We start from the raw sequence: 13,411 nt of genomic DNA, 5'->3' as shown, positions 1-13,411 counted from the left end.
CCTGCGCGGCGCCTTCCGGGCGGGCTCTGCGCGTGCGCGGGGCGGGAACCGCGGCCGCCTCAGGGACGCTCCGCCATGGCCGCGGTGGGGCCGGGCCGGGAGCGCTGCGGGCTGCGCCGGCAGGAGGGGACGCTCCAGGGGGACCTCAGAGCCCAGTCCGGTGCCTAACGGGGCTCCGGGAGAGCTGGAGAGGGATTCCGGACAAGTGACAATGGAAGGGGGAATGATTCCCGCTGTCGGAGGGCAGGGATGGATGGGATATTGGGCAGGAATTCCTGGCCCTGGCACAGGTGCCCAGAGCAGCTGCGGCTGTCCCTGGATCACTGGAAGTGTCCACGGCCAGGTGGACAGGGTGTGGAACAACCTGGGGTAGGGGAATGTGTCCCTGCCATGGCAGGGGTGGCATTGGATGGACTTTAAGGTCCTTTCGACCTAAACCAATCTGGGATTTGTTTTTTTCTACCGTGCCAGCTGGGGAGCAGCCCCTCAGCCCTTGCAATTGGAGACGATATCTGGGAACAAAGCACAGAATCTCAGGCTGGAATACACAGTGGGGTCATCTGGTGCCACCTCCATGCTCAGGCTGGGCCATCCCTTGAGGCTCTCTGGACACAGCCAGGAAGCCTCTGGAATCTCTCTGTGATGCACCATAGGCCTCACTTTTTAACCTTTCAGTCTTGCCCCTTTTCATTCTCTCGATGAAGTACAGAGCATAACAAAAATCAGAGAATCACAGGATGGTCTGGGTTGAAGGAAACCTCAAAGATCATCTCATTCCACCCTCTGCCATGGGCAGGGACACTTTCCACTATCCCAGGCTGCTCCAAACCCTGTCCAACCTGGTCTTTTCTTCTGGTTGTGTGTCTGACTGAGGTCAGGACATGAAACTGAACAGAAAACTGATTATTCTATAAACTACCACCACGTACTGAGGGTTTCATGGCCACACCTGCCAGGTGAGCTGGCAGCAGTGCTCTCCTTGGGCTGGAATCCCAGGGCTGAAAGTTGTGATGGATTTAAACACAGCTGCTACAAAAAACAAATGTGGTCAAGAAACATCTGACTGCTTACAATAGAAACGTTAAAGTAACCAGAGATTACTGCATATCAAATGGGTTTGTAATTTTTTTTCAGATGTGCAGATTATTTTTAAAACATATGAGCACTGTAAATATAATATTTTGTAACACCAGAGATAGCTTTTCTTCCTTCATGGTTTTCCAATGCAGGATGCTGATTTCCACTATCCCCACCATTTCTGAGTGCAAATTCTTTGGACATCCTGGTCCCTCTTACACCTGCCATAATTTCAGCCACTTGTGCCGTTGTCTCATGTGGGATGGTGTGAAGAGACTGAAATCTCTCTTAAACAGATAAAGGTAAAAATCACACCTGTCTGCTGGCTTGCCAAGGTGTTTGGAGCCATAATCCTGTGGAAAATGGCAGATTATGACCATCAAATTTTATATAGTTTGCCTAATCTGATATACTCAATAATTTATATTCCTGCTGGGTAATGTGCATCCATGTCAGGATTTTGACAGGATGTCTGGAACTGACAAGTCTGTAAAATAAGGATAATCCTAGGAATCCATCAATTACAAACTTAGAGTTACACCTCCTGAATCCACAGCGCCTGGAGCTGCTTGATGGCACTGAAACGAGTGAATTCCCAGCCTAAGCCCGGGGGAGAATCAGCAGGGCAGATTCCTATTTCAGTGCCTCTCTCCTCTCCTCTTACTCTCCCCTCCAGGATTTTCCATGCCCGGAATTCCCCAAAGAGCAAGGCCGGGGAGCGCTGATAACTCAGCCGCTCCCGAGTCCGCGCTCGTTGCCTGTGGACTACCACCAAAAAAAAAAAAAAAAAAGGAAAAATAAATTAAAAAAAAAAAAAAGAGGAGTTTTTGGGTTTTTCCTTGGAGATTATTGCTAATTCTGTGCCGGAGCTGGGATAAGCGAGCAGGAGCCCGCGGCCGCACATTCAAGTGCATTATTTCAATTAGCCGAGCGCTCTTTGTTGCAAGGTGAAATCATTCACTCCCCGGGAAAGCTTTTTTATTGAATGCTTTCTAAATACTCGCATCGGGCGCGTCGCCTGGAATTGAGTCTCTGTCACTTGTGTTTCTGCGGTGACTTTGACCAGATCAATGACTGGAAAAGGCATTCAGGACACATTGATACGGCGGGGTAGGAGACGAGCGCGGTTTGGTGCTCAGGAGTAGGGAGAAGCCGATAATGAGCAGATAAACGGCTTTGCTTAACCCTTGGCGTTCTCGGGAGGCTTCGGAGCTCCGCTGCCTCCTCTCCTGCGCCCCGGCTCTGTGCCTTGATGGCAGCCGAGCTGTGGCAAGGCAAAAATCCATAAATTTGGGGTGAAATGCGGCCAAAATAACGAGAAAGTCTTTGCTAGGGCGGGCGGGGGTGAAGAGCCTGCGGCCATAAAAAGTTCCGGCTCTTGCAGAATTTCGTTTATGAGCGGAGCCGCGGTGCCGGAGCGAGCGGGGGAACAAACTCTGGAGGGGTTTGCAATTGCAGATTCCCAATCTGCCGATTCCCAGATTGTCCCGAGCCCAGGACATGCCCCGGGATGTGGCGGGCACGGAGCCGCGCTGCCAGCCCCGCTCTGAGCCCTCAGCAGCCTCGGCTCCTTCGCGTTCTCCTTTGCCGAGCAAAACCAGGAGTAGACGTGGCACAAACCACTACCTGAGCCCGCAGGGAGATGGATTTATTTTTATTTTCCCCCGTTAAATATTGGCACTTAATAAAGTAATTACAAATTACTGAGGGTTTCGGGTTTTCTTTTGAATTCCTGCCATTTTCTAGGCGCTGGGCGACACGGAGTTTCCCTCGTCCGACGCGGGGATCCCAGTTCGGGGGATGCTCCGAGTCCTCGGTAAAGCAGAGCAGGACTTTTCCTTCCATCCTTTCCCGGACAGGTTTTCATGTGTCTCGGGTTTTCCCTTTTCGCTGAAGCTCAAGAAAACTGGGATTTTATCGCACCTGGAGCTCAAGGACGCTCCCTCTCGCATTTTGCCGTCTTAATAAAGTCGCGCGGTTCCCGCTTCTTCAGCTTGCTTACCAAATCCCGGATTAATAAAGTTTACTTAGTTATTTAAATAGATTAAATGTCACATTTTAAATGGAAGGGGAAGGTTCTACCTTCCTGACCTATTTTTCATTTCTGATTTAGAAAAAGGCAAGATTAGCATGGATATTGCATTTTCAAGGACCTCGCCACTATTAAATAGACTGTTAAGTGCATTTTATGGCTGAAGAGTCTGTTCCCAGTTCAGTCTGGAAGACGTGCTAAGTTCATCTCTACCTGCTACATTGAACATTCACTGACTAAAATACTTCCTGTGGATGTAGTACCTATGCTCTGTATCTTTTAAGTACATAACGCTTAATATTTTAGGACTGGTAACACGTAATTCAATAGAAGCCCCCGGAATTGAAGAGTTGCCTCTCTAGAAAGCTGGATGGCGGGTGTTTGCCCGGGTGCGGCTCGGGGAGCCTGCGGGGATGGATGCCACGGACGCTCCCGGCTGCGGGCGGAGGTTGGAGCGCATCAGTCGCCGCCCCGGGGGATGCCCGGGCTGTTCCGCAGCCGCGGAGATGGGCAGCGTAAGTTGCGCGCGGAGCTCGCAGTGATTCTTCACTCTCCGCCTTTTAACACTAATTAAATGCCCCCGGGAATGGCCAGGCTGTTTTTTCCGCCTCCCGGAGCAGGCGGGGACAGGCCCCGAGCGCACCTCGGACGCGAGGGAGAGAACAGAAACCGCCCGAGGTGCCCCGAGAGGCAAAATCCCATCGAATTCCCTCATCCCCCGGGAACTGCCCCCTGACCCGCACCCGCACGGGTGGGGAAATCCCCAGTTCCCCTAAAGCAATCCTTGCTGTCTCTCCCCCGAGGGCCCCGCGAAATATGAGGGGTGCCTTATCCCAAAGCCAAATGCTGGCGCTCCTTCCTTTGCGTCCCGGCCGGGACACGCCGGCTCGGGCAGTGCTTGGCGGGGTAAATCCCCCGGTACCCCCAGCCCGTAACCCCCGAGGAAGCCGGAGCCGTCCTCAAGCGCTGCCCGTGACCCAAAGGGGGCTGATGTCGCCGGTGGATGATTTCCTGCGGCCACCTCTGGGTGCGACAGACCGAGAAGGGAAGGTCTGCGATGGACATCGCTCCCCGGCCGCCCGGAGCGCTCCCGGCGCTGTCCCCTGCGGTAACCCCGGCCGCAGTTGTGCCCTCCCGCAGCTCCGGAGCAGGGTCTCCGATCGCTGTCCCCCTCCGGGGACGCTGCTGCGGCCACGCGGGTCTCGGCTGGGGGCAGGCGGGGGGGATACCCCGAACGCTGGGGCTGCTCACTGAGATAAAAACACACGCGCGATAAACACACGTTTATAAATAACCGCAAAAGGTCTTTCCCTGCCTTTTCCAGCGCTCGCCGCAGCCTTTCAACACCCATTAGCCCGAAACTTTCAGCCCCGCTCGGTGCCCGGGAGAGAGCAGCGATGCTATAAATAGGCGGCGTTGGGAGCCGGTAGCGCGGAGAGGGAGGAAAGGGGGGCGCAACTCCCGCGGCCGCGCAGCGAAAACGAGAGGGTTCCCCGGGAGCCCCGCATCAGCCGAGGAAATGGCCCTGATGAGCCCCATCTCGTCCCCTTTTCAACCAGCGTGATGGTTTAGAGGATTAGGGCCAGATCCTATCGGCAGATCCTATTATAAATCCCTTCCCCCGGCGGAGGGAGCGGCGGGGCCGTAATTGGAATAAATCAGGAGCGGGGTCGGGGAGGGTGCAGGGGGTGGTGGTTCTGGGTAAACTCTCGGGGCTACGGGAGGGTCATTTTCCCGGTGTTTCGGATCTAGTTACTTCCAACACACCCCAGGGACCGACGTGACACGACTTATACTAATGGGCATCTGTCACCGGCCGTGTCAAGTTTTGCCATATGCGGCGGACAAGTTTGTGGAAGGGAAAACAAGGGAAAGAACAAGGGAAGGAGTTTCTGTTGTCTGTTCCCGTGGCTGAGGGAACTCCGCCGGGCTATGCTGCTCCCTCTTCTCCCCGGCCCGCCTGTAGGGACTGCGCCCGCTCCGCTGGGAGCCGGAAAAGCCGCTCCCGTCCCGGCTGCAAACCCTCCCCTATTCGGGGACCGACTTTTGACGCCCCCTACTCCGATGCCCGCCGGTAGCTCTGCGGGACCCGCCGGGACGCCCCGTCGTGCCGCCCGCTGCAAGAGCGCGGCTGCGGGCGCTCCGGATCCCCCGATGCCCCGAATTGCTCCCGGACTCCCCGATGACTCCCGGCCCCGGGGGTGTTCGCAGTCCCGAAGGTGTTCCCGGCCCCGGAGGTGCTCCCGGCCCCGCGGGCCGTGAGGGCGATCCCGGTCCCGCGGACGCTCCGGGGGAGTTCCCAGATCCCCGGTGCTGCGGGGATGCTCCCGGTCCCGGGGGTGCTCCCGGCCCCGGGGGGGCGCGCCCGTTCCCCGCGGGTGCAGCGGGAGCTGCCGCGCCCCCCGCAGGCCCCGGTGCGCCACTGCAGCCCCGCCGCCACCGGGAGCCCCCGGCTGCGGGCACGGCCCCGCTGCCGCTCACGGCCCCGCGGCTGCGGGCAGCCGGCGGCTCCCGCGGGGAGGCGGCCCCGGATGGGGGGCTCATCCCGGGGTTCTTCCCGAGCCCCGCTCCTTCCCAGTGCCGCCCGGCCCCGGGAGCAGCCGCCGCTTCCCCGGGAAAGGCTTCTCCTGCGGGCCTCGCTGTCCTCGGCGATGGAGGGGACAGCGGGGGAGAGAAAGAGAGGCCGGAGGTTACGGAGGGAGAAGCGGCTCCCGGAGGGAGGCAGCGGGCAGGAAAGTTGCCGGTGCCGCTGCCGCCGGCGCGCAGATGCCGAGCCGAGGCATTGCTGCTATGTGGGGAAATATGAGCGAGTAATTTTATAAGTAACAAAGGCTGGGGAATGGAATGAGCCCCTGTTATCCGGTGTCCTCTGGAAGCCCTGGATCAGCAGCTTCTTGAGCCTCGCAGCGACTCCGGGCAGAGGCTCCTTTCTTTTTTCCCAGGGGATCGGCTAAATATAGAAGCCCCCTCGATCGCACGAATCACCCACCATTTGCTGTTTGTGTAAAACCGATTAGCCAGACACAACTGTGAAACAACTCGTTCCTCTGACACCGCCACGCACCGCCACATTCCGCTCCGCGGGGTTCCGCGGGGCCGTGGGTGCCCGCGGAGGGCCCCGCGTGTCCCCGCTCCCTGCAGGTTCTCCCTGTCCCCGGCAGATGATTAGCGAGTCCTTATTTATAAAGTTCAAACGACCTCATCACCGTGGCTGCTCGGTTTATTTTAGTCTATGTATGCGGAGGTATAAATATTTACTTAGGAAGAAATAATATTTACTGCTTACCAGGAAAGCAAGGACACTTTTATTTATATATTTATTTTAAATCCACGGCTGCCAGAGGGTTGTTGGAGGGGAAATAAGCGCCTGGTTCGGCTCCTCCCGCAGCCGAGCCTGCCGCATCCCGCATCCCGCCTGCGTTTTACGCCGCCGATTTTCCTAACAAAGACAACGAATTATTTGAGCGGAAAAGCGAAATCCAGGACGCTTTTCCAAGGTGACAAAATTTCAACTTTTTAAGAGGGAGATAATAAAGCACCAAACACTGTCAGTGCACGGGAGACACCGAGATCTTAGCAGGCTCAACCCCCCGACGCGCCGCTTTAAATATTAGAACGCTACATATTATTTCCTTTTTTTTTTCATTTTAACTGTCTCCTTATTTTAGCCTCGAAAACACACACACATATATATACATATATGTATGTACGTCTGCTTATTATTTTTAATTTTAACAGCTGCCATTAAAGCTGAGTTATTGGGAATTAACTGGGAAAGGCCGATCCCTTCCCGGGGGAAGATCCGCTGTTTTAACCTGATTATTTATCTGATCTAAACGAAAGATCCGCGCTCGGATACCGCACGGCCACGGCCTGAATATATATATTTTTTTCCCCTCTAAAATAAATAGTAAACATTTATTAAATCAACCCAACGTGGTTTATTTAAAATAATTTCCCTTCTAATTAGCCCCGACCGCAGACCCAAAGCGTACCTATTCCGGCCGGGAATGCCGCAGCGCCGGCATGTAGTGTTGAAGTCAGGCCGAGAAAAAAAATTAATATATTTAGGGAAACATCACGGCGCGCTCGCGGGAGTCTCGGATCTGCCGGGGAAGGTCGGATTTGGAAGGAATCGGGGTGAAGGCGGCCCCGCCGCCGCGGGGCCGGGCGCTGTCGCTGCGCGGCCGAACCGGGAGCAGGGGCCGCGGGAAAGCCGCCCGCGCCGCCACCGGCGGGATCCAAAGCTCCGCGGCACCGGAGAAGCGGCGCTCCGCGGCCGCGCCCCGAGCGCGCCTCCAGCCTCCGCGGCCGCGCAGCCCGTCCTGCGGCCGGGGGTCACAAAGACACCGCTCACACAGAGAACGGGCAGAGCATTTTAAAAATTTATTTACAAAGTTGTGTACAACACGAAGGGATAACATTTAGAATACATATATTCATTCATATATAAACAGACTTCTATAATAGAATGACAGCGTTTTTCCTCCTTTTTTTTTTCTCTCCAAAATTCTCTCTCTCTTTTTTTTTTCTGTTCGTTCGTTTAATATTTAAAATTTCCCCCGCTTATTTCTTTTTTTTTATACAATTCTTTTTTTCCTCGTTTGTTCGTTTATTTCGGATAAAACCGCTCGGAGCGCCGGAACCTTCAAAAAAAGTGAAAGTTCGCGGCTCCTAATCGCGACCGTCATTTTCGCCTCTTTAGAAAAATAAAAACCCCGAAAGCAACGTCAGTGATTTTTGATACAAATATGTACAAGCGGCGGTGGCGGCGGCCGGTGCCCGCTGCTGCTGCTGCTCCGGGTCCGGGCGGCCGCGGAGCCCCGAGGGGGCGGCCGGAGCTCCCCGGGGCGCTGCCCGGGGCTACTGCGCCGGCCACTTGGCCTGCACGGCGGCGGCGGGGGCCGCGGGCTGCAGGAACTGCCCCGCGATGATGTTGGTAGGCACGCTGAGGATGGGGGCGATGGCCGCGGTGGTCCTGGCCAGCGCCAGCGGCTGGTGGGCCATGAGGGCCGACTGCACGGTGACCGGCGGCCGCAGGAAAGTCTGTGCGCTGGCGGCCGAGCTGGCGGCGGGGACGCCGATGATGTTCTCGATGCTGAAGGACGGGCGGCTGCTGGGCTCCGACTTGACGATGGAGCCGGCGGCGCCCAGGCTGTTGAGCTGCAGCTGCAGGCTGGGGCTGAGCTGGGAGTTGAAGGCTTTGCGGCTGAGCTCGCTGGACGGCAGCAGCGGCACGGCGGGCGGCAGCATGGGCCCCACCGGGGGGATGTAGGGGTACTGCAGCGCGGCCGCGGCCGCCGCGGGGTGCGTGTAGGCGCCGGGGTGCAGCCCGTAGGGGCGGCCGTAGGGTCCGGCCAGGCCGTAGGCGCCGAAGCCCTGCATCATCAGCGCCGTCTGGTCCCGCAGGTGCTCCTGCTGGTGCCGCTTGAAGCGCTTCCTGCGGCGGAGGAAGCTGCCGTTGTCGAACATGTCCTCGGACTGCGGGTCCAGCGTCCAGTAGTTGCCCTTGCCCGGGTTGCCGGGCTCCCGGGGGATCTTGACGAAGCAGTCGTTGAGGGAGAGGTTGTGGCGGATGCTGTTCTGCCAGGCGGGGAACTTCTCCCGGTAGTAGGGGAAGCGGTTGCTGATGAACTCGCAGATGCCGCTGAGCGTCAGCTTCTTCTGCGGGCTCTGAAGGATGGCCATGGTGATGAGGGCGATGTACGAGTAGGGCGGCTTCACCAGGCTGCTCTTGGGCTTGCTCTGCCCCGCTGCCCCGGCGCCGCCGCCGCCGCCGCTCGCCCCCTCCTCGCCGCCCCCCTTGCCGCCCTCGGCCGCTCCGCCGGGGGCCGCCCCGGCCGGGCTCCCGCTGCCGCTGCTGCCGCTCTCCGCGCCCGCCTCCGCGGGCAGCGCCAGCTCCGCCGCCTCGTCCAGCGGCAGGCGCGGCAGGGCGGCGGGGCTGCCGGCCTCGCCCTCGCTGTCCTTGCCCGGCCCGTCGTCGCCCTCGCCCACCACGTCGATATCCACATCCTCGGCCGCCGGGACGGCGGGGCCGGACATGTCGCTGGCGCTGCCGCCTCCCGACAGGGTCATCCCCGCTCGGCGGACGGGGCGCGGCGGCGGCGGGGCCTCCCGCCCGCACCGGGCTCCCCCCGCGCCCCGCTCCCGCCGCTCCTCCGACCGCTCCCGGGGGCTACACCCGAGCGGCCCGGCTGCGCCCCGCGGCGCCGTCCCCGCGGGGCATGGGGCGGCCGCGCCCGCTGCTCTCCCGTCCGCGGGGCTGCCCTGGCCGCCCGGTCACCTCCCGCCGCCGGGCATCGGGGCTCAGGCGGCGCCGCCGGATCCCGCCCGCCGCGATGCGCGCCCGAGGGCGCCGCGCATGGGGCCGCTCCGCGGGCCGCCGCCGCTCCACCGCTCCGCTCCGCGGCCGCGCCGCGCACCGCTCCGCCGCCCTCCGCGCCGGCTTGGCTGGTGGTGTTTTTTTTTTTTTTTTCTTTCCTCTTCCCTCTTTCCTCCTCTCGTCTGGCTTTTTTTTGGCCGCTGTTTTTTCCCCCCCTCGGCGGAGGGAGGGGACGGAGCTGCCGGCGGCCGGGCCGGGCGGGGCGGGGGCAGGAGGCCGGGGGTCGCGGGGCCTCGCTCGCCACTTTGGCAGCGCGGCGGTCCCGACTGCCTGATAGATTACTTTCCCGTTAAAGATATACTCGGAGGCGGCTCCACGTGACCGCCTGACGTCAGGCGCCCCGCTGTGAAGTCATGCAAAACTCGAGTTGTTTCATGGACTGTCAACAAAGACCGGCGGCGGCTCCGCTCTGCCCGCCCCGACGGGGCCCGACGGCACCGGCACCGTTCGGCCCCCGCGGAAACGCCGTCGCTCCGGGGCTCGCCGCTGCCGCTCTCGGCGCGCAGCGCCCGGAGCCGCCGCTCTCGGGGCGCTCGGCAGCGCAGGCTCAGCGGATGCGCCGCCTCAGGAGCGCCTAAAAGCACCAAGTTTGGGCTTTGAAACCACTTTTCAGTGGGTTTCTTTTTTTTTTTTTTTTTTTTTCCAGCGGCAGCAGGGCAGCAGCACCAGCTGGAAACGGAAGATCAGAGAATAGCTATTGATTTATCTATTAGGTTAGTTGCAGAGAGAAATAAAAAAGACCTAAAATAACAAAGGGAAACTATAAATAAAGAACCTTTTAGCCGGTTACTTTTTTTTTCTTTGTTGGTTTTTTTTTTTTTTTTTGCTTTTTTTTTTTTTTTCCTCTTTCCAGAGGTGTTAACGACTTAATCATTGCGGGCTTTAGCATATGAAAAAGTAGGAAATGAGGGAGTGTGTGTGAATGTGAGGACCGTATTGCCGCGGCCCCAGGTAAGCCCCGGCCCGGGGAAAGGCGCCCGGCGGGGCGGGAGGGGGCCCGGCCGCCCACCCTTGCCCCGGTGCGGAACTCCCCGCCCGGGCCCTCGGCCGCGGGTGGCTCCCGGGGTTTGGCTTTTTAATCCGTCCCGCCGAGCCCCTCGCTCTGCTGCTTCCCGCACGTGTTGTCCGCTTTCGGTAAATACAATTAAATCAGGGGAATGCCCCAGGAGTCAACGATTTCCTACGAGCGGCGCTGGTTTAGGGAAAGCCATTCCGGTCCTTGTCCCAAACCCATCGGGGCTCCGAAGGGTCGCTGTCCCGGCCCCTCGCAGAGCCTGTGCCGGGCCCGTTCCCGGGGGTGGATGGGGGGACCCTTCCCGCGGGCGCGGAGCCGCTTTCCCCCCGCGCTCCGTTCTTGCGCGTCTCCCGCAGCATCTCCGCGGCCCGTGAGCTCCGCACCCGCGCAGCGCCCGCTGTCACACGCGCAGTCACAGAGCCACACGCTCACACACACGCACTCGCCTTGTGTGACACCCGGCGCGCCGCAAAGGCTCTCCCAGGGAAAAAAAAAGAGGAAAAACCCCAACTCCGCAGCCCCCTGTTCCATTTGTTGCGCTTTTCTTCGGCACAATAAAAGTCAAATTAATTGATTCGTATTATTAATTACGGTGCTTAGCGTGAAAAGAAACGTTTCCCCTCGATTAGGGCTCTATTGTGCTAATCCCGTGTTCAATCACGGCTGCCGGCTGAGCGGGGCCGCCCCGCTCCGCGCCTCTCCGCGCCCCTCCGCGGGCGCTGCTGCGGCTCCCAGGCCTTCACCTGCTGAAGTTCAGGGCGGCATTTCGAAGCCCATCCCTTTGGAAAGTATTCGGGAGCCCACCCGGGCGGAGAAAAGCTTTGCTAAAAATCAGGAAAGTTTCCCCCAAATAAACCGGGAGCCCCCGAACCCATGGAAGTTCAAGGGCTGGAGGGGAGCGGGAGCCGCGTCCTGCAAAGCGATAAAACAATTAAAGCAGCTCCCGTGGAGGTGGAAACCCACAATAATGACACGGCCAGAAATAGAAAGTGGGCGCCCATATAGACAGATAGATTTAGCAACAGGAGAAAAACAAACTGTATCGTCCGGATCGATACGGAGTCAAATAGAGACACGGCAGTGCAACGGGAAAAGGGAGGATGGAATAAGTTATGATAGAGAGGGAGAAATTAATTACAACTCAATTTGATTCTAATATGGGAAAGCAAGATCCTGGGCTGCGAAGCGAGTTAAAAATAAATCCGGAGGCTGAGCCTCGGGGGTGGGGGGGATTGTGGAGGAAAGACAGGGCTGGGGCAATTTCTGCTTCTGTAATCGTTTTAAAGGAAGGAGAAACCAAAGGTGTCCCCTTTCAGCTCCTTAAGCCTATTACTTTCACTAATGAGTTATATAAATCGTTGACCTGACCTGGATTAAACCAGCATTGTCGTTCGGTACAAACGTGCGGGGGTAAAAGGGCTCGCAGGAAAGGGGCTGCGGGTGAGAAATCCCTGTAAAATAAACACATCCAAGGGAGGGGACACGACAGGGACACACAGACATCCCCCGACCGCTAGGACCGGGGTCGGGGCCGAAATGGGGCGAGCGGCGGGGCCTGGAACCCCTTTCAGCAGGGCTTTTCGCTGAAGATGTAGATTATTAAATATATATAATTTTTCCCCCTCTATTCTTAGGCCTCTATTTGCATGTGTTTGGATTTCTTTTTTCTTCTTCTTTCTTTCTTTTTTTTTCCTTATTTTTTTAATCGTAATAAATCGCTCGTAAACCCGGCAGACCTCAGTGTAAAACGAAATTGGTCATGTTTCCAAAACGGTTTCGGATTTATTTGTATTGGAAATGTATAAACATCCATTCTGTAAAAGGCAACACGTTTAATTAACGATGAGAGAGCAGTTAGGGGCAGAAAGCTAGTAAAATTGTGTGATAAATTTATGGCATTGTTAGCGTGCTTTTAATTATGGCTATTATGTTAATTATTTCACATTAGCATGGAGTTATCAGCAGCATGTCAGATTTAATCAAAACGAGCCTTTCTCTCGAAAACTGTGCTTTTCATTCGCCGCGAGGAGAACGGGGGGTCCCGAGCCGAAGCCGCTTCCCCCCTTCTTTATTTATTTAAAAATAAATAAATGAAGGCTTTTAAAAAGAGGCTTCCCAATGAAAAGAGTGGCTGGACGTGATCCGGGCTGGTGCAGGCGGCAGATCCCTTTAGGCTACAGCGAGCAGCGCAGGGAGGCTGAGGAGAGAAGCGACGCTCTTGTTTTTTAGGAATTCACCATTTTCACCCCCTCCGGAGAAGGCATTTTATCATTTTGGATCATTCTGTCAAACAATATGATGTTGCTCATTTTTATCTGTCCCGTTTTACAAAGCCCCCGTTCACACTGCTGGCCAGGACAACGCGCCTCAGTACAAAAGAATAAAAGAGACAAGCCGGGAGGATATGGGATCGCTGCATGGATCAAAAAGGAGGAAAGAGGAGGAGGTGTGTGCGAGTGTGAGTGTGCGTGTGTGTGTGTGTGTGTGTGTGTGTGTGTGTGAGTGTGTGCGCGGTGGTCTCGCAGCGGCCCCGGGCCGGCTCCGCGCCCGGCTCTGCCCCGCAGCTCCGCGGCCGCGGCTCCCGCACCCGCTCCGCACCCCGCGGGGCCGCTGCTGCCGCTTCCCCGAAGGCTTTCGGAGCTGCCGTGCAGAAATAAGAAGAAATGAACGCAGAGAAATACAAAGAGAAATTAAAACCCGCAGGTGCGCCGGCAGCCAGGCGGGCGGCGGAGTTTTGGGGGGCTCCGTCCGCGCCGAGGTGCGGAGCGGCCCCGCGCCCGCGGAGAGCCGCGGCCATCGCTCCGCGCAGCCCCGCGCAGCCCGGCCGGCTCTGCCCGCGCCCCCTCCTCCGGCCGGCCCCGCTCCCCCTTCCCCACGGGAGCGGGGGGCTGCGACCACGGCAGCT

The 13,411-nt window shown here is 57.9% G+C and overlaps 1 protein-coding gene across 1 annotated transcript; it reads right to left on the bottom strand.

The window, feature by feature from the left end:
• Nucleotides 1–7,817: 7,817 nt before the first annotated feature.
• Nucleotides 7,818–9,184, bottom strand: FOXD3 (forkhead box D3). The gene has a single exon (XM_054638535.2). The coding sequence runs from the start codon at nucleotides 9,182–9,184 to the stop codon at nucleotides 7,973–7,975; it is 1,212 nt and encodes a 403-aa protein (XP_054494510.1). The 3' UTR covers nucleotides 7,818–7,972.
• Between the last annotated feature and the right edge of the window lie 4,227 nt (nucleotides 9,185–13,411).

The sequence above is a fragment of the Agelaius phoeniceus genome, chromosome 8, assembly GCF_051311805.1.
Source record: "Agelaius phoeniceus isolate bAgePho1 chromosome 8, bAgePho1.hap1, whole genome shotgun sequence".
Classification (NCBI taxonomy): Eukaryota; Metazoa; Chordata; class Aves; order Passeriformes; family Icteridae; genus Agelaius; species Agelaius phoeniceus.
This window is presented reverse-complemented; position numbering and strand designations above follow the sequence as displayed.